Raw genomic sequence first — 24,922 nt, forward strand, 5'->3', positions numbered from 1 at the left:
TCTGCTGAGGTGCTTCTCACGGGGACAGGCGCTGGTACACCCAGCCTCCCTCTGCAGGGTGCTGAAACTCCCCCAGCTCGGACTCTCCGTCCTTCGGCCTGGTGAAGACGATGCGGTCGTGGAGTCTGTTGGTTTGACCCTGCCAGAACTCCACCAGCTGAGGCTTGACCATGTAGCCGCCCCTGGTAACACAGGGCAGTTAGAATATGAAGAAAAGCCTTAATTAAATGTTGCACTGTTGTTTTTTTTATGTGACTTATGGAATCTTGCAAAACAAATGTACCAAATTTTATTCACGTTTTACATGATTTGAACATTTTAGGGCTTGATTTGATGTAAAGAACAAAAAGTAATCTTTACCAGTAGTCAGGCATGGGCACATCTGTGTCTTTGTATTTCTCCTCCAGTTCTGCGTTTTTCTGCCTTAGATACTAAAAAGAAATGACAGTGGAAATTGAGCCATTAACGTTTATGTATTTGCCTACATAATAACTCAGTGTAGCTTTGGTTCTTACATCTCTGTTAGGAACTGGAGCGCTCTGTCGGCTCACGACCGCCCCGATCTGGCTGCTCTTCGGTCGGGAGTGGAAGTAGTCGCTGGAGCTCTGGAAGGGGATTCGCTCCACAGTACCCTCAATGCGAATCTGCACATCAAAATTAAACATTTATGGTGGTGCAATCTATTGAAACATTTTCAGTAAGGCAGAATTTGATGAGCACATGTAAGATGCTGACCTGTCTGTTCAGGGGTTCCCAGTAGAAGACCAGACATGCATGTGGATTGCTCGCCTGCAGACAAAGAACAGTTCAGAGAGTTGATAAGTCAAAACTAAATATTCTTCAGATATAATAATTTATCTTCAAATGCCGTGTTTGTTCCAACCAACAGGCCAAACCCCAAATGGAAAATGTACAATTAAAAGAAAAAACAAAACAAAAAAGCAGCAAATCATCATATTGGAGAAGGTGTAATCAGAAAATATGCAGCGTTTTACTATTACTCACAGTGTTTCCTATAGATTTTTTAGCAGTGGGGGCAGGTTTGTCGGAGCAACAACTGTTTTTTTGAGGATCTATAGGACACTTAACATCTTCAACAGGTCTACACGTACAATGGACCCACCGCAGTGATGTTTTGGTGGAGCTGTTCATTTGCTAGTCGACTCAGAAGAAACCCAACGCTTTGACAATAAACTACATCAAAAGAACAGTACGTGAGGTCAGACTGGACAACTACATCTATTGTTCAGCCCTGTTTCTCAAACCACGGTGGCAGACATTTTGCCATGGTGGGGCGCCACAAAATCAACGTAGAGGGAACACTGACTTCAATTGATTATTGCAGTAATGGTTTCAGCTCTACTGTGTTGAGCATGCTGACGGGATTGTTGAGAGTTTGCTGAAATCAACATTACATTATTAAATTTGTTTTGTTACAACTGATGCACCAGAAATTCAGGCAGTGACGACTGTAAATCTCAGTATCGGCTTCAAAAACTGGTTTAAAAGTTACCATTTTAGTGGATAATAATGTCCCAAAGAACGTGGACGATTGCTGTCAGACAGCACCAACGTACCAGCTCAGAACCCTTCCTGCTCTCGTAGTTTGTAAAGAAACGGAAACCCTCGTCGCTGTAACCTTTCAGAAGGACCATCCGAGCAGACGGACGTCCCTCTCTGTACAGACAGGAATAAGGTTGACATTAGACAGTAGTGAAAAACTGAAAGTAAATGTGTTTCCAGGAGGCGGTGGTACCTACTTGGTGGCTGTGGCGATGCACATAGCGTTCGCCTCTCCGATTTCAGAGCACTTCGTGGCTTGATCGAACCAGTTTCCAAATTGTTTGATTGGGTCCAGAGATACAAGCTGGCTCTCTTCAAAACACTGGAAATCAATCATATATCAATGCAACGAGGAACTCAAATTTGAGGTATTTGTACTTTTATATTGTACTTTTTACTCCACTACATTTGTTCAACAGCTTTAGTTAGTTTTTAGACCCTTTGCCTTTCCCTTCTTGTCCAGTGAAAACCGTTCATCTCCAGATGTGATGATGTTAAATGTTCATTGAGAAACTTGTCATACTTCTCAAATCATTGCTGAAGACTTATTTATTTGAAATAGCGTTTGGCTCAGGGGAGCCGCCTTGATGAATGTTGTATTCTATTTTCTTAGTATTTGTTATTTGTTGCGTCTTCTATTGTATCTGTTTCATATTTGTTGTGCTATTTTACTGTGAAGTACTTTGGTAGGCCTCTGCCTTGGAAATATGCTATACAAATAAATATGACATTGACATTCTCAAGCTAAATAAAGTCTTTAAAAAGCCTGTAGGATCAGATGGAAAAGGCATCATTCAAAGCTGCAAACAGGGCTACACACAGTAATACAACAGAAATATTAATCAAGAAATATCATATATAATAGGAAAACACTGACAGGGAACATTTTACTGCACAATACAAAGGCTACTTTTACTTGTCATACTTTAAGTTCATTTAGCTGATACATACTTTTCCTTAAGTAAGGTTTTGAGTGCAAGACTTTCCCCTACTTATATATTCAGTGTGGTATTAGGCTACTTGTACTAAAGTAAATTATCTAAATACATCTGAAAACAGACACAGCCTGATGAAGGCTTTGAATGGTTGAGCCAACCCATGTCAGTGTTTTTAAATGACTAATCCAGTGAGCTTTTTTAGGCCTATGTTGCATGAGCCAAAGGTCAAAGAGTCACACATCTGGAGAGTATACAAACATACAGTACCTGCTGTATTACACATTAAAACAGCACATGTAGCATTATTTGCACACCTCATGATAACCTTGTCGTTACACAAATTGGGCAGTAGGTACATGAATCAGTGTATTTCACCCAAACACAGGGAACTCCAGTCTGTTCAATGCCACTCACCTCTTCATCTCCCTTGTACTTCTTCCTCATGTCACTCAGGTCCATGTTTGTGCGATCGCTCGATGATTTCCTGCAGAAACTCAGTGCACAGACGCGTTGTTGACCCGCTGTCAGAGAGCCAGCAGACAGAGCATTTCTTCGAAATAAACTGATCTGCCTCAATACATTCGCACTGAGTATGCGCCTCATGCTTGTCAAACTGACGCTGACGTAACAGCTAATCCTCGTTTACGTAAAACCTCTTTAACTGTCTATGTGTAAAACATGAAGTGTTTTGTAACCGGACCAAACTGCATGCGATAACATGATTTTAAAAACCCTATTTTCACATATATGGTTTAATTAGGCATAAAAATGAGATCGTGTGGACAGAAAATATGATTTAAACTACACATCGATTTGTTGTGCTGCATTCAAGTCATATCTGTTACAGGAACAACCGAGTGGAAAACCAGACGGTCGCCAACTAGGTTACAGAGTGAGCAACAGTGAACTGCAACTACCATTTACACAAGCGCTTTAATAAACTACACATTTTAAGGTACGTTTACTTAAGTATTTTCTTCTCATGCCGCTATTTAGGCTTTTTCTACTCAGCTATATCTCGGAGAGAAATATTGTAGTTTTTACTTCACTAAAATTGTCTGTAGTTTTTTTTCTTTTATAAATTAAATTGCCTAACAGTGTATTCAAGTACCACCGAAACGGTTTAGATTGATTAATTTTAGGAGTGATTTCCACAATCATCTGTTGTGATTCTCTTTCTTCCGACATGACAGTGAATGCATCGTTTGTTCTGTCGTCACTTCCTGAAACACTGTTTCCTCTTAAAGATGGCAGCGACCTTGTGTGGAAAATTATTACCGAAACAGGGTAATTTTGAGTCAATACTGCATTTCTAGCTTTAGCTATCTGTTTGTAACGAGTTAATACACCCTTGACTGTTTTTCTAGAACTATGTTAAACTAGCAGTGTTAGCTACGCTTCAGTTAAACGGCATAGCAGATGAGCTAAATGTGTACGGTTAGCCGGTGTTAGCATGGCAGCCTCAGCAAACGTCTAACAGACTGTGTGTGTTTCAGGATGGCTTCCCCTGACCCAGACTGTTCGGCACGGCTCCAAGGCCGTGACCCGCCACAGGAGACCGATGCACATCCTCAAACAGAAGCTCATGGCTGTCACAAAGTACATTCCTCCTACACGGGTCGTTCCTCCAGGAGCCTATCCATCCCAAACCAAGCACGTCCAGGAGGTAACACCTGTCCCCTGCGCATCCTTTCTCTGACGGACATGCAGCTGCTTGTGAATTTTGGCTTTAAAAGTAAAAAACAAACAAACAAAAAAAACATTTTTATTCCTAAAAATTGGAAAATCTTGTGTTGGTATGAATTTAGAAAGACAGGTATCACATTGGCTTGAATATAGAAACATTTCAAATGATATCTATAGCTTAAAACATCACCATTGTCCTTAAACCTCAAGCGCTCATTGGAACAATATACACAGTGTAATAGATTAAAAGGAGGGATATGTTACCTGCTCCACTTCACTGGGAGACAAAATCTTCTCTTTTACTCCACCAGGACGACCCTTATATGTCAGTCCTGAAGAGAAATTTAAACGAAGTGTTCCAGGACTCTAAGATGGTCGCTGTGGTCCAGAACAGCGCCAGTAATGCTGAAGACATGTTGATTCTCAAGAACAGACTCAACAAACATGGCATTGCTGTCAAGTTCTTCCCCAACGAGGTAACCAAACCTCCTTTTGTCCCTTAAAACATGGAACATGCAACACAGCTTGAAACCTCTGTGATCTCAGTTTTCATTGAAGGTTATTCTATTCTTTAATCATGCTTTTTTCAGGTGGTGCGGTCGTTCCTGAAAGACAGCGTTTACGCTAACATGGCTCCTTTGTTCATCGGTCCTACAGTTCTGGTTGTGAGTAAAGAGCCCAAAGCGAAGGAGATGCTGTCGACTCTGAGGGCCAGCCCACAGATGACGCTCCTTGGTATGTTTATAGTCCGTTTCTGAATACAAGGAGGAACATTGGGGTTTAGCAAAGTAATCATTTTATAATGACAGAGATGGCCCAAGAGTAACAACAAGAGAGACCCAGGAGGTTACTAATGGATTTACACAGAGATGTGGTTCAAGAAATGCCTTTTTTGATTTGGTTGTTGATCCAGATTTGGTATTTTATGCCCAAGACAGTCTTGAAAAGTGGGAACTTTATATCGTACCCTAACAGTGTGTGTGCAATCACTTCAAAATATAGAACTATTAAGACTTTTAATAGTAACAGCAACTTAAAGAATTGATTATCTTTTAGTTGAAATTTGTTTTATAATGTAGTGCAGTTAGCTCATTCAACTCGGCAGGTGCAGAGTTTCCACAACTGGTGTTGGTTGACAAAGAAAACAGCTGGAGTGCGGTTTGGAAATAATTAGCATGTGACGCAAAGGATACAAGCAAGCCCATACATTAAAGACCCGGAGTACTGAAAATTATATCAATTATCGATGTTTTCAAGATACTGTATCGATGTTTGAAGTCCCAATGTTGTTACAACACTGCAAGCGATCGACTTTATGTTGTTAACACTCGGAAAGTCCCAAAAATACTGAATTTAGAATCCTCACGTTTGAGAAGCTGCAGCCAGCAAATGTTTGGTCATTTATTTTTGGGATGTTGTCAGTTTATTATTATATACTAATATTGAAATATTTTTAAAAAGTCAATCACTTAATTTACTAATTGTGAGCCAGACCTTCCTTCACAGCACTGTGGAGGAAGGTCTGGCTAGTCTGCACAGCCTTGATAGCATAGGAAAAAAACGCTCTGGTTTATTTCTTTAAACCAATCACAATCGTCTTCGGCGGTGCTAAGCCCGGGACATTATGACGCTGCCACATGTGTACAATCAAAGGTTGTTTTAGTCGTGCAACAGAGAACTCCGATTGGACAGATAGTCTAGCTGGCTGTCTGGATTTACCCTGCAGAGATCTGAGGACCAGGTAACCATAGTCCTCAGATTGGACAGATAGTCTAGCTAGCTGTCTGGATTTTCCCTGCAGAGACCTGAGGACCAGGTAACCATAGTCCTCATGAATTCACCGGAGTTTAAAATCACAACGCAAAGAAAGAGGAAGATAACGGACATCCAGGCCTAAAAAGAGGGACATCCAGCGAAAATTTCCAGCAGCACCTCACCAGCCCCCGAAACTTTGTGGATCTAGACTAGTTCATTAGAGGAAGATTAACACAATTATGAATACACCTGGATTGTGTTTCATTAAAATCTTAACTGAAAAACAGAATGTGATTATTTAACTTCACTGCATTGCTCACCTGTCAACAGGAGCCTGTGTAGACAACACGTTGCTGACCGCCCAGGGGGTGCTGAGCTACTCCAAACTGCCGTCAATGGCTGTTATCCAGGGCGAGCTAGTCAGCGGGCTGACGATGCTCACCTCCCACACAGCCTCCATGCTGCAGCACCACCCGGCCCACCTGTCCGCACTCCTCCAACAATACCTCAAACAGCAGAGCTCGGAGGGCCACGCTCAGGCCGCTCCTAACGCAGCGGAGGCCACGTAAAGCTTCAGAAATTACTCGGACTGTTGCCTTGCAGATTTCCAGCGGCCTGGAATGACGATGGACTGTTGGGTTGGATGCATACTTTAAGGTTTATTATGATTTAGTACCAACGTCCCAGGCTAACCTTTAAGATTAGTCTGCAAAAGAAGAAGAAGATGGTGGTTTACTCAATTTCAAAAACTTGACTGGAGCAGTTGAATTTGACTAAATCATGCAGTGTGCGCCCACCTATAGGAGCACAGTGGCTGCTGTGAATAAAGAAGACTTCAACTTCTCAATGGAAGTTTTGGACGGTGTTGCCCAGGCAACTCCTTTATTTAATTATAGTGTCACATATAAATAAACTATTTCAACACATTTTTATTGCTTAGTGTCATTTCTTGGGTTAAAGATCTGGCAGACACACTTTTTAAAAGTTGAGTTTTGAATTGTTATCTTGAGTTTAATGCAACTCTAGCCGAAAAGGAGCAGCAGTGGCATCATAAAAGAGCGCTTCAGCCAAAATAAACACAAGTGGTCACAGATCCTAATCTGCAGATTACAGCATGTTAATCTGGGTCAGTTAGTCTATTACAGACGGCCTTCCTGAGGTATACATTACTGAGGCGCTCGCTGCAACACTCCACTCTAAAAAACACGCGATGTCTAAACTTTAAACTCTTTTAAAACATATTTTCACTCAGTAAAAAGTAAAGTACATGGTATCGTAAATTAATTTATTTCGATATTTATCACAAATGATGTGATCTGCAGACACGTGGCACCATTTACGAGCTGCTGGTATGATGGTAAATAAACCTCAAATTGTAACCTGCACTGACTGATCGACAATGATTAACCCATATCAACAAATATTGATATTTTTAAGACAAACACATTTGAAACCATACTTTTTTCTTAAAATACCGTATTTTCTAAATCAAGTCACTTCTAGTATGTTGAGCCCATATTTAAGATCCCATCCTTTGCTTTAAAGCAGAGCTACTATGGCAGGTGTGGAGAGTGAGTGGAGGTTGTCTAGATTTACTCGAGCCTGCTCTACATACCCGCTAGTAGCGGTGTAATTCCAGCTAATGCGGATAATGCCCAGGACGCATTGCGCACGGCGCGCGCAGCCTGCGACGCACAGCTCTCCTTTGATTTGAGGGAGCTCTTGTACCGACAGAGAGGGCACGGCCGGTGAGATTATGTGATCAGAGTCAGTGATTATCTCTGCATGTAAGATGTAGTTTCACATTTTTATATAAACTGTATGATATGGAAAATCTTCGTAAATATTAAATTCCCGCAGTTTCTTTAACACCCAATGAGACACCTGTTGGATTTATCCGGCGCAGAGGAGCGCAGCAGATGATGACAGTCGGAGGGGAATTTCAGGTAAGACTTCTTTTTTGGAGTTTAAACATTAGCTCGCTTAGAAAACGCTATATTCAATCCTTATATATAGCCGAACCAAACCCGCAAAATATTTAATATAATTTAGATATTACATGTAATTAACAGGGTTCTCTGCCTAAATGCATCGTCTTCATATTGATAAAATACTACTAAACGTTTAGTTGAAACAGTCCAAAGTTCCTCTTCTCTGTGTGCTGTGACAGTGACATCTTAATGGTCTTTGGAGGCAGTTCTGGATGATTCATGAACCCTAAAGGACTTGTGTAACACATAAAACCAGACTGGCTGCTCATACTAACCATTTGTACTGAAACATATCAGTGTAGCTTCCTCCTGATTTACGTTATCAGTTAATAGTGTCTTTAAATAAGTGACATATCTTCTCCTTACTCTGCCAACAAGCCCACACTTTTACAGCTGTTGGGAGACAATGGTAGATTGTCTCGTCTCACCTCTGATTTTGGTTTACAAACTGCATCCTTGTAATTTCATTGAATCCTCACTTATATGTGTACTGCATGTTGAAAGTTTGAGACAGTCCCAACCTCATTTATAAATATTTTATTCTCAAGTAATCGTTTATTGGCTGCAGTTTGTATTCCAAAAAGCAAGATTATAGCTGTCATAATCTCTGCATTTTAACGCCATCCTCTTGCAGGAATCTTCCTTCACCTTGGTTGACTTGTTGTTTTTTTGGCTCTCATTTCAGCTCATGATCTCATATCTGCTCTCTTCTGGGTCAAACGAGAGGTAGCATAGGATTCTGACCACAAAACCTTTGTCTATTTGGATTGTTTTTGAACAGCCCTTTAAATGCTTCACTGCATTTTAAAAGTTGACTCAAATTATTTGGAGTAAAATTGCTCAACCTCAATGTAATTAAGAAACTTGTACTGTAGATGACTGATTTTTTATATTTTAAATAGAAGTTTTGCAAAACTGAGTTACATAGACCCTTTTTTAGTTTCACCAAAGCTTCTAATCTAAAGTTTTGCTTTGTCCTCTCGACGCCTTGGGGACAGTGTAATATAACTTTTGTCGCCATCTAGTGAGATCAAACCCGCTTTATTTATTTTTTTTACTTGTAGAATATTCTTTATGCTCCTTCTTGAGTAAGCAAGCTCAGAAACCTGCAAATCCTTTCATCCGGTTTCCACCCCATGCTTTCATCACTGAGGTCAGTTACTCATCCTCTCCTGGCCTTACATAAGCGCAAGCCGAGCTGCCTCTGCCCAGATTTAGAGGGAGATCAGTTTGGAAGTAACGCCCCATTCATTTAGGTTCCATTGACCTGGCCTTTATTCTCACGGACTCGTTTATTCTCACTTCTGCAGACTGATGCTGTCACAAAGACAGTGTTCTGTGATGTTTAAATACAGATGACAGAATAATAAAACCTTAACCTGGAAAAGTAATTTCCTTGGGTTCCTAACTTGTTAAATAAAATAAGGTTTGCAAATTATATGCACACATAGAGGTTGCAAATGTCTGTAGGAAAGCCTAAAAGACAAATGTCCAGTTTTCTCCAGGCAAAAAAAGGGTCACTGTCTCACAAACACGTTGCCTTTCTGGAGGAAGTTGTCTTTTTAAAAACAAATATGTGACATCAAAATACTACACTGTGTTCATTCTGCTCTTGAATTGCACTGCATATTTTCATTATTTTGCTCAATGTTATTATTATTTCACCTTAATGTTAACATGTGAATTACAAGTACTTTGATAGGTTAGAATTTCCAACTGTTGTCCTGCTCTGATTGTGGTCTGCACATGTGCAGTAGCCATGTTGTGTCAGTGCTCTTTGCCTCATGTTCCTCCATGTCCGAGCGGCTAAAAACAACCCCTGAAAAACCAATTAGGCGAGGTTAGTAATCCTCTCCTTGCAGCCGGTATTGGCTGCCGTGTCACACACTGTACAGTATGTAAGATCAGCTCGGGCAAAACACACAGTATCCTGTGTCAGGAACTGCCTCCAGTTTTATAAACAAGAGCCTTAATTACTAAACTAATCAGCATTTTGGCATTAAAAGAATAATATTTACATTCAAAATATTTCAAAAACAATTTCTCAAAATATCAAGAATGCTGATATGTTGCACAACAGCACCACCTAAAAATGTAATTGAAAATGACCATAATAACTTTCCAAAACACAGTATGTCACACAGGGATGTGGTGTCAGTTTGTAGCATTTTGTAGGGCGTTTATGTGTTCTTTAACCACCCCACCCATGTTCAAAAACTCAAGATTAACAGATTATTCGGTGACAAAGTAACCACAAGAATGACTCTACAGCTTCAGAGCCTGTTCCTGTTTTTACCTCAAGCATAGTTCAAAGGAAAATATTGGCAACTGAAACTAGTTCTCTTTATTTGCTTACTTTTAGACTTTTAGACTTTAAAGTTTGAGTTGCTAATGCATAATGATCTGTAAACAAAGTACTATCTAGTCATATTCATGTAGAAATATGTCAATTGTCTGAATTTGTGAAGAATAATTAGTTTTCCGTTCACTGAAATGCTCAGTGTGGGGGACTTTAAGATTCAGAGTGAGATGAGGATCCAGGATCTACGAAGTGTATCCAGGTGGTAACTGGATTACAGACAGTCTCAACACGTCTCCTGCTCTGTTGAGCCTGTTTGACATTTTCACTTTGGTTTCATGTTTCTCATGTCAAATCCTCGGGGGTCATTTTTATGAAGGACAATATCAAGCTTAACATGTCCAACTTTTGATTAAAGTAAGACTGTAAAGTAAGAGCTGACTCCCTTAAAAAAACAAAAGGTAATTGCATGAGGAATTTAGGGGCAGCTGCAGGCACCATGGACGTGTAGTATTTTGGGTACTTTCCGGAGGACGCATTCCACACATGCACAGTAGAATAGTGTCTACAGGAAGAAGTATTCTGCACATGCACATCTTCTTTTCCCAAAACTCTGTGCAGTTTCCCTCCATGAATTGTTACACATTTGATTGTCTTCATATAGTTTAAAATCTAATTTTAGAGATGCGGGTAGTGACTGATCTCTTTGCAAAGCCTCTCTTTAAATACAGCGTCCGATTTGGTTTTCCAGCACATATACAGTTGTTGTCTTTGTTGCATAGTGTTTGCGTGTCACAGCAAATTGGGGGCACATGTCGGACAAGGGCTGGCAGTCGACCAAGAAATACTTTGTCGACTGACACACATGCTTTTGTTGCCTAATCAGTTAGTTGATTTATTCTACAGATCTGTGAAACTAAGTTACTCCACAAAGAGTCATGCAGAATCGCCACTTTAAATCTTGTGTGTACCAGAGATGTGCTGATAAGCTTCTTATTATAAGTTCAGCATGAAAAACCTCAGAAGTCTCAACATTTCTCTTTCTACAGTTTCTTCTTGAAAAAAGAATCTGGAAAGCTGCTTTCATGTGTGTTCTTATTTGTCAAAATACCATCTAGAAATTTAATATTAATAATGGAATATGTATCTCATATATCTCTCAAAAACCAGCTGATCACAACAAGGAGGGGAGTCTGAGGTCCGCGTTTTGAAATGGATTCATACGGAGCGTCACTCAACCGCAGCCAATCGCTGACGAGCGGCCTGGAGAAGTCTACACCGACGTGGAAGCCATCCCCCTCTCGGAGCAGCAGCACTGTGTCATCCCGCCACTCCAGACAGGTAAGTCATAATTCACCTGAAGAAGTGGATTATAGGTCTATGTATATTGTTGTTCTTTTTTAAAAGGGAAGCCATTGCTTTGTGTCAGTTAACATTTCCTCAAAATAACATCCTGACATTTGTTGCAGTTTTAGATGCTCTGTTTTCATTCTGAATTATAGTTCATCATTTTGCATGAAACCACTGAGATTAGTAAGAGAGATGCTTAGTCTATTAATTTTAAAAGCAGTAAATGTCACAGTAAAATTAACACGATCTTCATCATTGTATCATCCATCCATCCATCTTCAGCCGCGGGGGCAGCAGCTCCAGTAGGGGACCCCAAACTTCCCTTTCCATTGTGTCATGCATACATCTATTCCTCTGTGGTCTTACCCAGAAAAGAACAACATTTAAATGAGTCTAAAAATAAAGAATACCAGTTTATAAATGTCATATAATCACAATTTTTAGCGTATGGTATTGCAACCTACAGTACTAGTGATCCACTTTTGCCTAAGAGCCTTGAGCTTTTGAGACAAAGTCAGTTTATCCAAATTTATTTTCATTTCATGAAAACTGACCATGTTAAGTCATTGTATGTACGTATGTATGTGTGTATCTATGTATGTATGTATGTATGTATGTATTTATGTATTGTATGTACGTGAACTTTACACAATTTGTTTTGTTTTGTTGTTTGCATGTCAACGGTCAAAACAGTTACAAAAAAAAAGATATTTTACCAATTAACCTTAAAATAAAATTGGGTTTCCTGCTGTCTATAGATTATCAAAGACTGGGAAGTGATTGACGACCTTCAGGTAGAAATGAACGCAGGAGGCGATAACCCTCACGACATGACCCCCCCGGGTATCTGTGAAGGATATCTCCTCAAGAGGAGGAAGTGGCCACTCAAAGGTTGGCACAAGGTGAGACATCCGTCCTCTCTGTCATCTTGTATGCCAACATGTTGACTTTATCAATAACGTTTTTAAAAATTTGATGTTTGATCTCTTTTTCAGCGGTACTTTGTCTTGGAAGCAGGGAACTTGCGTTACTCCAAAAATCAACAAGATGTGAGTAAACATTACTTTATTTTTTTCCATAGGATATTATATAAACTAGATTCAAACACTTAAACATACCTTGTGTCCACTGAAGGTCTCCAGGGGAAGATTCCAGGGCTCCTTAGATGTCAGCCACGCAGTAATGTCGATAAACAAGAAGTCAAATCAGATTGACTTGGATGCAGGAGACATCCTCTATCACATGAAGGTAAACAGTTATTTTTCAGACTAACAATGTGTGCCTTTAGATTAGAAAGACATATCTTTAACTTTTCATTTCTCTCTAAGGCAAATAGCCATGAAGTCTTCTACATTTGGGCAACCAAGCTACAAGCCCACCGCCTGTACAAGAAGCATGAGGCGGCTCATTGTCCCAGCAGCTTCCTCCAGACTTTGTCCCCTGGCATTGCAGCCGGACAAGCTCAGAAAAATGGAGATTTGGTGATTATCAAATAAGCAATAAAAAGTCAATCATACCACACAACAATCTTTACAAGTGACTCCGATTAAGTCCTGTGTCCTTTCCCCTCTGTATTTACGTTACCAGAGATCTGCAGGCATGGTGGATTCAGCCGGAGCACCAGCAGGAGTGCTGCCCTCAGATAACAATGCTGTGAACAGAAAAGTGTCGGCCTGGCTGCAGCAAAGTCACAACCCAGACTCCTGTGTTCAAGGTATGTGCCATATATTCCCAAATGCAGAGAAACAACATTCACAAAACAATAAAAAGTCTCATTATAGAAACACATTTCAAATAATGTCCGCATAGTCTTAGTAAATTATCAAAGTTATTTAAAGGGGAGCTGTGAAGCCTATTGTATCTCCAGAGGAAGCTGTGCAAAATCATTTAGGTGTTGACTAAGAATTTCTTTAGTCAAAGACTGCCCTAGTGTTGAAGTAGAAAGAAGTGAGCTTAAGAGATCTCTTCAACCCGCTCCTTATCTCTGCTGCATGCTAGAGACCCAAGGCTACATTAGCTGCTACTAGCACGACACATAATGTGTAGTTTTTTATTGATCAAAAACTTAAAAACTAGCATAAATGTCAGGTTTTACTGTGTCAACCTGAATCAAAGAGTATCATTAAAGTGCCCATCTTCTACACGCATAAAAACTTGGAACAAAACCACCAATGCAGATTTGAGTGAGATCTGGTTTCTGAATGTCCTCTGACTTTACTTTCTACATCACTAGCCGAGACGAGGTGGCTAACCGTTGCATGCTAGCTCGTTTTCAATGGCAAAATACTGCTACAACTAAATCTATTTCAAGATAATCTCCAAAAGAACTACTTCCATGTCCGTGTTCTGCAGGTATTCCACAAGTGGCCCTCGTCTAAAAGAAGTCTCCCAGCTAATCTTGACTTGGACTGACCAAAGTTGGAGACAGAGTTATCTAGCTGATGAGATCTTACCGAGCTACTGAGCATCTGCGACTCCCAACAAAGATAGTATAGAATTGAGATGTCTCACTCTGTAGCTGAAACAGAGATCCAAAACACACAGGGTGAAAAGACGATCCGCAGCAATGTGCAGTACAACAAAAATATGGTGTTTTTTGAAAAGGAAACCATTTAAACCTATTCTGGTACAACGTCAAAATACAGTTATGAACCTGAAAATGAGCATGATATGACGCTTTAATCATTCTCACCGTTTAAAAGCTCCAACACAGCTGTCTCTGTGGAATCTTTTTCACCGTAAACTGTAATCATGACCACACAAATCTTACCTAATTAATCAGTGACAGAAACTCAATAAATGAATATACTGCTCATTTTTTCTTCCAGAGCTGAACCGTTGTCATTTGGACCTTACTGAGCTAAACCGCTTAATCCAGAAGCTGCAGATGTTGGAGGGGGGCCAGGCTTTCACCAACGGAGACCTGAAGCGCATCATTAGCACGCAGGTAGAGTACGGTTCAGTTTAGAGCAGCTTCTTTCTGGGCGGCATCACATGAAATTAAAAGGATTTATAAATGTTTTGATCCAGAATATCTCTCTTGAGAAGCCGAAGAAGCCGAGGTCAGGGAAGATGTGGAGCCACTCTCGCACATTATCCCTGGGAATGGTAAGAAAGGTAATTTACTCTCAGTTAGAATGTAGACCAAAAGACATGACGGGCACTGTTTTACATTGATTTGGACATTAATGCAATATCAGTTGATAGCAATGTTTTAAGGTGATTTAAATTAGTTATTGATTGAAACCATAAATAGTCTTTTTATTGGTAACTATTTGGGTTTAAAGGGTCTGTATTCGATATTCATGAAACACAGTATTGGCTAGGATTGCCTTCACATGACACTCACAGACAGTTCCCCAACTCGTCAAATACTGACACTTTGTCACGGCCCCTTAACGACAGATACCGACGCACAAGGCACTTACATAAAGTCACATTTACCGGCTATCAAACAAAGAACTGAGAAACTCAGATTACAACACAAACAGAGGGACACCAGGACACCATTACTCCACTATTTCTTTATAAAAGCAAATGGTTGTTTCTGCTATTTTAAGGTTCTGACTATCGAGTACAGACTCTTAAGTATTTGACATTCAAGTCCTCCTGTAACATTTTTAAGTTTTTTTTTTCTAATCCAAAGCCTATTCGTGGGATTACTAAATCGGTGAGTTGGCAATGGGCAGAGACAATTTGATTCATAAATATGATATAATGTTTTTTAGTTACACACTTGTTGTTGTAGAATCCTGATAATGGATTGTGGCTGCATAAATAATGGACATAAAAAAAGATTATAATGTTAAAATTCTTTTGTTTTAATTGCACTGAAAAATGTTTCTGTGTGCTTTAGCCAAGTATATTCATAGTAGTCTTATTTAACCTCCAAAACATTTTATATACCAGTGTATGTATATATACTGTGTGTATTTATATCTATCTATATATATACAGTATAGTATCTTGTTTTTTCCACAGAAAAGAGCATACAAATTTTAATTGGATTTGTGGAGTGAGTAAATGAATAGATCAATCTAGTAATCCTGCGTTTAGTTTAGATTCTAGTAGTTCACTAGTTTTCAAACCATGTTCTTTAGAAACCAGAGTGCTGTTGGTTGTCTGTCCGGCCAGCTAGTCGGAGTACTGCAGCTCTGACGCTTTCTTTACTTACCAAACAAACAGGACCTGATTTCATCATATAATACCTTAGGACTGTGGTACTACAGGTCCAGGTTCAAGCCATTAAAACAATCAGTTAACCTGATTTTCCAAATGTAAATAAGTCCTTGGTTAGATGACTATTATGATATTGATGTACTGTATCTTCACAGTATAGTATTGGTTTTGCGGGGAAAGCACAGGTGTAACTAATTACCATTAATGAGGACTATAATCCATTTTGGTCAATTGATTGATTGATTTCAGCAGGATGATTATTACATAACACAACGCAACAACAATAAAACAACACAATGCAACAACAATAAAACAATACAAACTTTACCAGAGATTAATGGATGTCCGTTACATTCAAGCCGTTGCCAGATGAGGTGCTCCAAAGCTAGAGTTGAAAGAGAGGATTGATAACATTCTCATGTTTGTACGCTACATATGAAGCTACCACCAGCAGCTGGCTATAGCTTAGCTTAGCATAAAGACTGCCTACAGAGGGAAACAGCTCTGGCTCTGTTTAGTTGTTACAAAATCTGCCTACTAATGCCTCTAAAGTGAACTAATTTACACATTATATCAATACTAAAACAGAAGTAATAAAAGAAATAGCAAATTGAGTGGTTTTATGGGGAGGAGTATTTTTTAGCTGATGACAACAAGACTCCAGAAAGTTACTGCGCCTTTGTATCCAAATTGTCACATAACAAGGGACCTTGTTAAGTAAACCATTGAATCAACCAACTTCCATTCTCCTATGTTCACTTTCATAGCTGTCCTCCAGTCACCTGGGCAGCTCTCCTCACCTCGGTGCATCAGTCCCCTCTATCCCTGACTACGTCTACTCACAGCTGTCCCCTCCTAGTGCCACATCACCGGAGGGCAAGAAAATCCAACAGGACATCTGCACCATATCGCTACGAGGTCAGAAAAAAACAGAAACATGCACACAGGTAGACAGGGTTCATACAAGGTAGTATTATATGTAGATGAGCAGGACAAGCACAGTGAGTCCACAGAGATGATTATGCAAAAGGTAAAATGTTACAAACGCCCATTTGATAGAAATCTGAAATGAATATGCATCCAAATTTCCCCTGAAACTACTTTTGTTCTTATTCCTCTTCAGTGCTTGCTTCGCTGAAGACCGTGCATGAAACCCTGTCCCAGGAGAGGCAGAAGCTGCAGGAAGTCTTGGAATCTAACAACATCCATCAGTCTAAAACCACTGAGGTATGATTCATGTTGAACCTGTCATCTGGATTCTCTGGGACGTATTTCCTTCTGGACTTTGATAGCTGGTTTTCTTTGATCCTCATTCTCTTTCCTCCGTCGGCAGCCTGCTGCAGCGAGGGATTCCTCCCATGGGCCTCCTTCAGTAGCCGATTCAGCTGCAGAGTATTTTGACGCCAGCGACATCTTTTGTGGTAGTTCCTCTGAGGTGTCTGATGAGTCTGGACTTAGTGATGGAAGCACCACCAACTCTGAGCCAGAGGAAGGACATGGTGGGTACATGTAGGACCTTCATTTCTGCAATAAAATGATTTTTTTCAGCAGCAGCATCAGTACACAAACAGGAAGGAATCTGAAATGTCAAAAATAGGTTTTTACAGTAAGAATTGTGATTTATTTTTCCGCCTGGAAACTTTATATAAACTATTTTGATTTCTGCATTAAGACAATTCCTGATATGCCAATGTGTGTTTAAATTAACAAGGTGCATGTATTTGATTTATTTGGCTAACAAGGGGGATGGCTAGAGTTCGCCCCAGCTAATATGTGCCTAAATACAACCTTACAGCAGACTATTGTTCTTGTTGTTTCCTGAATAGAAATATCAAACTGTCCTTTTGCTTTGACTAATATTACTTCCTTTCACCAACATTACAGCGTTGGCCACCCGGAAGTACCGTGCTAGCATTTCCAAGACTCCTAACAGCTTTGTTCCCAAGAGCACTGGGCGGCGAACGACGCTGCCTGCTCACTGTCCTGACAACAGCCACGTGGGCCTCATGGCTATTCTCTACAACAACATAGGCAAGTCCCACCACTCTGCTGTTACACAGACTTTATTTTTGAAACAGCAGTTTCCTCATGTGCAGTGTATTTCCTTAGGTAAAGACTTGGCTCGAGTGTCCATGCCTGCTGCTCTCAATGAGCCCGTTAACCTGCTGCAGAGGCTGTGTGAAGAGCTGGAGTACAGTGAGCTGTTGGATATCGCTAGCAACACATCGGACCCCTACCAGAGGATGGTAAGACTATTCACACACATTTATGTAATATGACTGAGTCAGATAGTCATTAATGATGTTGTAGCAACTCTAATTCTGTACCGGCTAAGCAGTTAATAGCGTTTCCTAGAAGTATAATTCAGAACTCAGCACAGGGATTCTTCCAGCTACAGGCCGTTACATGAGCAATGAAGTGATTTTGTCATATACTGTATATTTACATATAAACATACGATGGCAATCAGGGATATACAACAACCAACAATGTCTTTTCCCAGCCTCATCCTCCCAATTGTCTCTGGATTGAGTTAGAACAACACAAACTTGTATTTGATCTCTTACAGGTTTACATTGCTGCCTTCGCTATCTCTAGTTACTCCCCTGTAACATTCAGAAACCGCTACAAGCCCTTTAACCCGGTGCTGGGGGAGACCTACGAGTGCATCAGAGAGGACAAGGGCTTCCGCCTCATCAGTGAGCAGGTATCTCACAAACAGGACATTTATTATATGATATTTTATTCAGGAATATCATTACAGCTCTGAGTGGCTACTACAGGGGACCATACTGACTTACTTCTACGATTAAGGAAAAGATGATGAGGAGTTACTATTTAATCCCCTCTTGGTAAATTAAGATGAATCATCCCTTTGTGTAAGTGAGCAGCTCAGCCACACAGAGCTGTGCAAATCAACACTGAGTGATTTATTGCTTTAATTAAATGGTGGTAACTAATCATGCTATCAAAAACACAAATAATTTATTTTAATTTGATAGCAATTAAGGGAAAGGTAATTAAATGTCAGTCCTTGACAAAGCAATTTATTTCTTGAACAATATCTTGTCAATACAGCACAAAGTTTTACAGTGATGCATATTCCTAAGTGAAGCCATATAAGATTTATGATACAGTGACTTCTGTTAATATCACTGATTACATGTCATAGTATGTGATCAAAAATTCTTTACCATGGCAGGAATATTGATAGTTAATAATTAAAAATATCTGGAGGTATGCAGTTAGCAAGATGTGATCTTTCCACACCTTTGTAGCCTGCTGCTCATCTCTGCTGCAGGCTGGAGGCGCCAGGCTACATCCGACTATTGCAAGGCATAACGAGCATAACACACACCTATGTCTGACTAAACTGTCTGCAGTTAGAGTTGCATTTTGGGTGAAGAAGGAACCAGGTCTTGACAGGAAAAGAAGAGTGTGTGCAATTTAAAAAATTGTTCTTCTGCTACATTGGTGCAGTGCTCTTTTTAGTACAAATGCACAGATAATAAAATATGCAACAGTCTCGTTGATGAAGATAACATTTTACTTTACTATCTCTTTTACTTTTTCTTCCACACTCAAGTGTGGTGGACGTATCCATTTTATATTTTTGACAGACTTTTTGTTACTTTACCAGGTCTGCCATCATCCCCCCATCTCTGCCTGTCATGCTCAGTCAGAGAACTTCACCTTTTGGCAAGGTGAGACTCTTCTTTAAAAAAAAAAACAACAACAAATACTTGATTTGTGTTTCAGTCAGTGGTCGAAGTCAAGTAGTCAAGGCAAAAGTTACGGCTGCTTATAATGTATATTCCCAACAACACTCTTTTATTTATATTCTTGAACAGACCAGCGATGGAAAAATAAATTCTGGGGGAAGTCACTGGAGATTCTGCCAACAGGAATGGTGAATGTCACTCTTCCAAGGTAAACAATCTACACCTTGCACCACACTGGCCATTACATGTAGGTAAACATCACACTTTATGTGAAGCAATGAAGGTTCCTTCCATTAGAAATCAATGAGACATGAATTCATAAATATCCTCGTTTTAAAATGACACAATCAGGACAAACCAGAGCCATAGTATTTGGCCGTGTATACATCATGATGTGGTACTAGCACAATTTAGGTTTTCCAAAATAAATCCAAAAAGGTTTTCATTGGCAAATTTAACTTTATTTGACAGTTGACAGAATAGTGAGACCCAGAATGGGTAAGAGAGAGAGAGGTATGACATGCAGCAAATGTCCAGGGCTTGAATCAAACATGACATGTTGCATTTATAAGGTTATGCATCCAAACCATTAGGCTACCAGGCGTTTATCTAATAATTATTTTCTGTACGTCACTTTTGTGCTCAATAAAAAATAGGATTTTTTTGTTGTAGTTGCTCATTTGGTTCAACCAACAGTCCAGAATGGAAATATATTAAATTAACAAAGTAAAAATGAAACAAAGAAATCCAGCAAACTAAACTACTAAACTTTCTAAACTCTCTTTTTTAGTTTAGCTGACATACATTTGATGTTTTGTCCAGGTATGGTGACCACTATGAGTGGAACAAAGTAGTGACCTGTATCCACAACGTCTTCAGTCAGCAGCGTTATCTCGAGCATTACGGAGAGGTCACCATCCGTAACCTCAACAGCAACGTCTGCACCTGCAAGATCACCTTTGTCAAGGTGAACAAAACGACTTCCTGCACCACTCAGCTCTTTTCTCTTTTCTTTGATTGGATAATTAGGGTTTTGACTGAGAAGTTTTCATGTTTTTGTAGTCCCGTTATTGGGGCTCAGACACAAACAGGAATGAAGTGCAGGGCACGGTCCTGGACCAAAGTGGGAGTGTCATTCACCGGTTCGGAGGTCTGTGGCACGAAGGCATCTACTGTGACACCCTGCCCACTCCGAAATGTGTCTGGAAGCCAAGTGAGTGTGTGATCATTGCAAGAAAGACCGAGGACATGTTTGCTGACGTGTTTGTCCTCAAGGTTTTTAAGATTCTACTTTAGAGGTTAAGGGTTTAAATGGAAACATTCCCTGTTGCCAAAACTGCTAATCAGCATAAACCCAGGCGTCACGGTTGTGCAGCAGCTCACCGGAGAGGCTTCTGTCACCCCACAGATCCCCAGCCAAAGGATCACATGCTGTACTATGGCTTCTCCACCTTCGCCATGGAGCTAAATGAACTCCCCCCCGACCTGAAGCCTCTCCTTCCTCCAACAGACAGTCGTCTGCGCCCAGACCAAAGGTGAGGCGAGCTGGAGAGAAAATATCAACATATAATACAAGGATGGTAGATGCAATTTACTGTCACAAAAAAACTGGATATAGTATAAAATTATTCTTTAAATTCCTCTGCTTTTTATAGGTTGCTGGAGGATGGAAAGGTGGATGAAGCAGACATAAAGAAAGATCAGATAGAGGAGTTTCATAGGGAGCGGAGAAAAGAGCTTTCCAAATTGGGGGAAGAACATGTTCCACGTTTTTTCAAGTAAGTTCAATTGCTTTAAAATCCTGGTTATGGACAAACAATTACCTCCTGTCACAACAAAGTGAGTAACTTTGATGTTTTAAAGGGATAGTTTGCATACAAACAAACTGATTGAGGCATTGCAACTCCTGTGTTCTGGGAGATAAAATTACTATTTTTGTCAAAGGAGTCTTGTGGCTTTAAAGAGAGCGGAGATAATGGCAAGGTATTGCGGTGAAAACATGCTAAATAGTGTTCACTTAAAGTGTTTTTTTTAGGTGTCTAAAATGCATTTAGCCGCTGCCCCCATCCACAGCAGTACATCGCTCAGCTTCTGTGTCCAGACTCCTGCCAGCTTCTCCAAACTATTATATCAGTATTGAATTCTCTCTAATGTGATGACGAAGCAAAGAAAATTCTCACAATTCAGAACCTGCAACTATTAAATGTCTGGCATTTTTGCGTGAAAATGTAATGAAATGGTTGATTAATAAACCGTACTATGGCAAGTTCATTTCCATATTACTCAGTATGCTTACATTCCTATAGATGCATGTTAATTTGATTTATGGTGGTACAGCAGAAAACAAGATACCACATGGTCTTCTCACATTGTTTTTGTGAAAATACATGAATTGTATAAAATTCAAGTTTGTAAATGATTATTTTCTTTTTCAGAAAAGCCAAAGATTCCTGTGGACGGGACGTGTGGTTGACAAACGGGACGTACTGGAAGCTCAGAGAGAATCCAGGTTTTGCTAATATTGAAAATATAACTGTCTGGTGATGAGACGACGGCGACGAGCGACGCCAGACAACAATCCCACGTGAGTGAGAGAGCGAGAGAGAAACATCAGGGCGGATAAACGGCTCTGAGAAACGTGCAGAGTGGAGATGGTGCTGCTGGTTTCTCTTCTCGTTCCTTCTGTTGGCCCATGACTGGTTCATGGGACCCCTCAGACCCTGTAGTCCCTTCAGACCAGTCAGTCGCCCAGCATCCAGCACAGGTGAACTGGTCATCACGATCACTTTTATAATGCATTTTATCATTCTTTTTGTTTTTTTAGACTACTTCAGTCAACACATACACAGTATATGTTTATATTTTTGAGAATTTCACAGTTTTTTGCAGAAAAGATGCATGAACATGAACAGTCAGGTTAGTAACACACCTATCGTGTTAGTTTATTTATTGTAAACATTTATTAAAACCACATCTTCTTTCTCGGCCAGTTTACTTAACGTTTTACGACGGGTACACTTGTTTGTTCTTCTGAGGTTTATGCTACAGTTAGGGCTGGATTACCAACTGTGCAAATTGGGCACCAGCCACTGTTTGGTTTGTGTGTGGGATCTTCATGGTTGAACGCACTTATTGTAAGTCGCTTTGGTTAGCAGGGTCAACTATGATGTATTACAAATTGGTTTGGGAATATGCTCCTCTAAATCACATTAAAGATAAGAACCTTAAATCTACAGTTATCATCAATTATCACCAGAATTTGCAGCCTCCGTCAGCATCACAGTGACTTTCAGCTCATTGTTCATCCGTCCGGCTACAACTTTACTGTTTTAGTTCAGCCAAACCCGTCAGAAAGCGTCCTTTAAACAAATTAAATTGGTTTTGAAATAGCATTGAGTAAAAGTTGACATATTCCAGTCTGTGGTTATCCATCAGCATACATTTAGTCTAAATAAATTCTGCGTTTCTAACTCAAACATTAGGTATAATTTCCTATAAATTAGGTTTATTGACCATAAATTCCAATGATAACTAAAACTAAAGTTAATAAGTTAGTGTTATGTAGTGTTAAATGTCAAAACATCAAAAGTGTTGAAAAAAAAGATTTTCCATTGTGACGGGGAGACAACACAAGGGTTAGAGACTAGCTGGTGAACAAATTGGAGCATTTGTGCAGATAAAGAGACATATATCTTCCTCAGGAGTTGGAAGAGACAAAAACAGCTAAAAGAGGGAGAACTTCATCAGAAACCCGGCGCCAGATGAAGGATAATTAGTCTATCGACAGAATATGAATTGAGAGCTGATTAGTTCTTTTTTTTAAGCAAACCTTTTCTGCTTTCAGCATCCCAAATGTGATGATTTGATGCTTTTCTTTGTCTTACATGATAGTTAACTGAATATTTTTGTGTTTGGACTGTTGGTCGGAGAAAACAAGATATTTGAAGGTGACACCTTGCGACTTGGGAAATTATAACGTGTATTTCTTACTGTACCACTGTACTGTACCATGTAATTTATTATCTAACAAATGACAATAACCAACTTTCAGTATATACAGATATTTATAATAATATATGAAACTGTATTTCTATGCCATTGATAGTGAATATAATATCCAACTGGTTGGAAACAAGTACATGTTCATTAAACTGTTGACATCACAACTGTGTTTTATTTGTCAGTGGCATGTGTCAATTCATTTATGAAAACTACACTTGGCTGCAGGTCAATGTAAACGCACGGTAAGTAAGACTTTTGTTTGAAATCGACATTATGGCACAAATTAATTTTCACCAATTTCCTCCTCAGCTGGTCAAAAGTTCCACTTCCACTAAATAACAGAAACTCATCAAAACAGACAAGACAGGTAACGTGTAAGCTTTAATTTCATGAATAAAAAAACAACAATACAATACACAGTTATGCCACCTTTTAATAAATAACAGTTTTCCTCATTCAGAAATCTTCATATCTTATTTTTGCAATTTATACGCTTCTATTGAAGGAGTCAGGAGGATTAAGCTTCCCTCGACAAACAGTGCACATGGATCACACACACAAAAATAACATGCTCGACCTCATCTCCCTCCTTCACTCCTCTAAAGCAATATTATACAGTAAAAACTCTGGAAGGACAGTTCCCACACAGTCTTTTGTTCTCTTACCGAGGGAAATATTTGTTCAAGGGAAACACAGACTCATGGGAAATGGAGGTAATAGAGGTTAAACATCAGGGATTGCTGAAGGTGATAGTAATAGCTGAGATATCCAGTAGGGGTTGTTCCTGAGGCGTCTGAAAGCATGTCGCTGCTGTGTGATGGAGCTGCTGGAGGGAATCACCACACAAACCAACAGCACATTTAAATAAATAAGCCAGTGACAACGTCAAACTTTGCTCTCATTGTTTCTGAAATGCCATCAGTAATTTGTTTTCTGTTAATTGCACTTGAAACAAGAATTGTCCATCGCACACCTTCATGCACCTTCATCCTTCATCGTCACCATTTCCTCTGATAGAAACATTTTTTACCATATCTTTTAGAAAATTACAAACAATATTCCCGTTCTTTTTCCTGCATAAAATCAACCCTTTGCTACCATTGAATTACTTTGTTATTTAAATGTTCCAGTAGAAGACTGAACCGTCAGACAGATTGTCCTCTTTGCAGTCTTGACACGATTAGATAAAACCAGCACAGTTCAGAAAAAAGCTTGGATTTTAAGTCGACATGTGAAACCTTAATAAGGAAAACAGATCTAAACCAGCGTTTCAACCATGTAGTCCAACCCTGACATATTGATCAGGCACCGATAACAAAACTATAAAATTATATAATTGTTTCATATTTTATCAATTCAGTTAACTGTTTCTGTAGATGTTATTTCCCAACATTAAGGTCCTGTCCATGCTGCCTGGGGGGGGGGGGGGGGGGGGGG

At 39.7% G+C, this 24,922-nt stretch overlaps 3 protein-coding genes across 4 annotated transcripts; 2 read left to right on the top strand and 1 right to left on the bottom strand.

Moving 5' to 3' along the window:
* On the bottom strand, positions 1 to 3,139 carry pnpo (pyridoxamine 5'-phosphate oxidase). The gene is made up of 7 exons (XM_034859687.1): positions 2,916 to 3,139; positions 1,761 to 1,885; positions 1,578 to 1,677; positions 736 to 789; positions 516 to 644; positions 361 to 431; positions 1 to 182 (listed from the first exon to the last, which is right to left on the bottom strand). The coding sequence occupies exons 1-7, from the start codon at positions 3,102 to 3,104 to the stop codon at positions 17 to 19; spliced, it is 834 nt and encodes a 277-aa protein (XP_034715578.1). The 5' UTR covers positions 3,105 to 3,139; the 3' UTR covers positions 1 to 16.
* A 531-nt stretch (positions 3,140 to 3,670) lies between these two features.
* mrpl10 (mitochondrial ribosomal protein L10) lies at positions 3,671 to 6,868 on the top strand. Its single transcript, XM_034859695.1, has 5 exons — positions 3,671 to 3,788; positions 3,998 to 4,167; positions 4,499 to 4,663; positions 4,778 to 4,922; positions 6,273 to 6,868. Exons 1-5 carry the CDS (start codon positions 3,698 to 3,700, stop codon positions 6,509 to 6,511), a joined length of 810 nt encoding a protein of 269 aa, XP_034715586.1. The 5' UTR covers positions 3,671 to 3,697; the 3' UTR covers positions 6,512 to 6,868.
* A 637-nt stretch (positions 6,869 to 7,505) lies between these two features.
* Positions 7,506 to 22,058, top strand: osbpl7 (oxysterol binding protein-like 7). 2 transcript variants are annotated; one of them, XM_034859593.1, is made up of 23 exons: positions 7,506 to 7,888; positions 11,403 to 11,573; positions 12,341 to 12,484; positions 12,578 to 12,631; positions 12,717 to 12,830; positions 12,911 to 13,063; positions 13,170 to 13,296; positions 14,411 to 14,529; positions 14,613 to 14,699; positions 15,229 to 15,252; positions 16,529 to 16,679; positions 16,885 to 16,988; positions 17,095 to 17,260; positions 17,646 to 17,792; positions 17,871 to 18,007; positions 18,331 to 18,468; positions 19,402 to 19,465; positions 19,613 to 19,691; positions 20,306 to 20,450; positions 20,546 to 20,696; positions 20,892 to 21,018; positions 21,139 to 21,261; positions 21,919 to 22,058. In XM_034859593.1, exons 2-23 carry the CDS (start codon positions 11,445 to 11,447, stop codon positions 22,025 to 22,027), a joined length of 2,592 nt encoding a protein of 863 aa, XP_034715484.1. In that variant the 5' UTR covers positions 7,506 to 7,888; positions 11,403 to 11,444; the 3' UTR covers positions 22,028 to 22,058. The 2 variants fall into 2 exon arrangements, with proteins under 2 accessions (XP_034715484.1, XP_034715485.1); XM_034859594.1 differs by lacking the exon at positions 15,229 to 15,252 and having other exon boundaries at positions 14,613 to 14,690.
* The last annotated feature ends 2,864 nt before the right edge of the window (positions 22,059 to 24,922 follow it).

The sequence above is a fragment of the Etheostoma cragini genome, chromosome 21 (assembly GCF_013103735.1).
Source record: "Etheostoma cragini isolate CJK2018 chromosome 21, CSU_Ecrag_1.0, whole genome shotgun sequence".
NCBI lineage: Eukaryota > Metazoa > Chordata > Actinopteri > Perciformes > Percidae > Etheostoma > Etheostoma cragini.

What these genes read in the sequence shown, in the direction of transcription:
- mrpl10 (XM_034859695.1), top strand. Translation starts at nt 3,698, where the DNA reads ATGCATCGTTTGTTCTGTCGTCACTTCCTGAAACACTGTTTCCTCTTA. An exon ending in AAACCAAGCACGTCCAGGAG is followed by an intron (nt 4,168 to 4,498) that starts GTAACACCTGTC and finishes TTACTCCACCAG; the next exon opens with GACGACCCTTATATGTCAGT. An exon ending in CCCACAGATGACGCTCCTTG is followed by an intron (nt 4,923 to 6,272) that starts GTATGTTTATAG and finishes ACCTGTCAACAG; the next exon opens with GAGCCTGTGTAGACAACACG.
- pnpo (XM_034859687.1), bottom strand. Translation starts at nt 3,104, where the DNA reads ATGAGGCGCATACTCAGTGCGAATGTATTGAGGCAGATCAGTTTATTT. An exon ending in TGCATCGCCACAGCCACCAA is followed by an intron (nt 1,678 to 1,760) that starts GTAGGTACCACC and finishes CTGTCTGTACAG; the next exon opens with AGAGGGACGTCCGTCTGCTC. An exon ending in GCAGGAAGGGTTCTGAGCTG is followed by an intron (nt 790 to 1,577) that starts GTACGTTGGTGC and finishes CTTTGTCTGCAG; the next exon opens with GCGAGCAATCCACATGCATG.
- osbpl7 (XM_034859593.1), top strand. Translation starts at nt 11,445, where the DNA reads ATGGATTCATACGGAGCGTCACTCAACCGCAGCCAATCGCTGACGAGC. An exon ending in CCCAGACTCCTGTGTTCAAG is followed by an intron (nt 13,297 to 14,410) that starts GTATGTGCCATA and finishes TTTTTCTTCCAG; the next exon opens with AGCTGAACCGTTGTCATTTG. An exon ending in TTCGTGGGATTACTAAATCG is followed by an intron (nt 15,253 to 16,528) that starts GTGAGTTGGCAA and finishes TCACTTTCATAG; the next exon opens with CTGTCCTCCAGTCACCTGGG.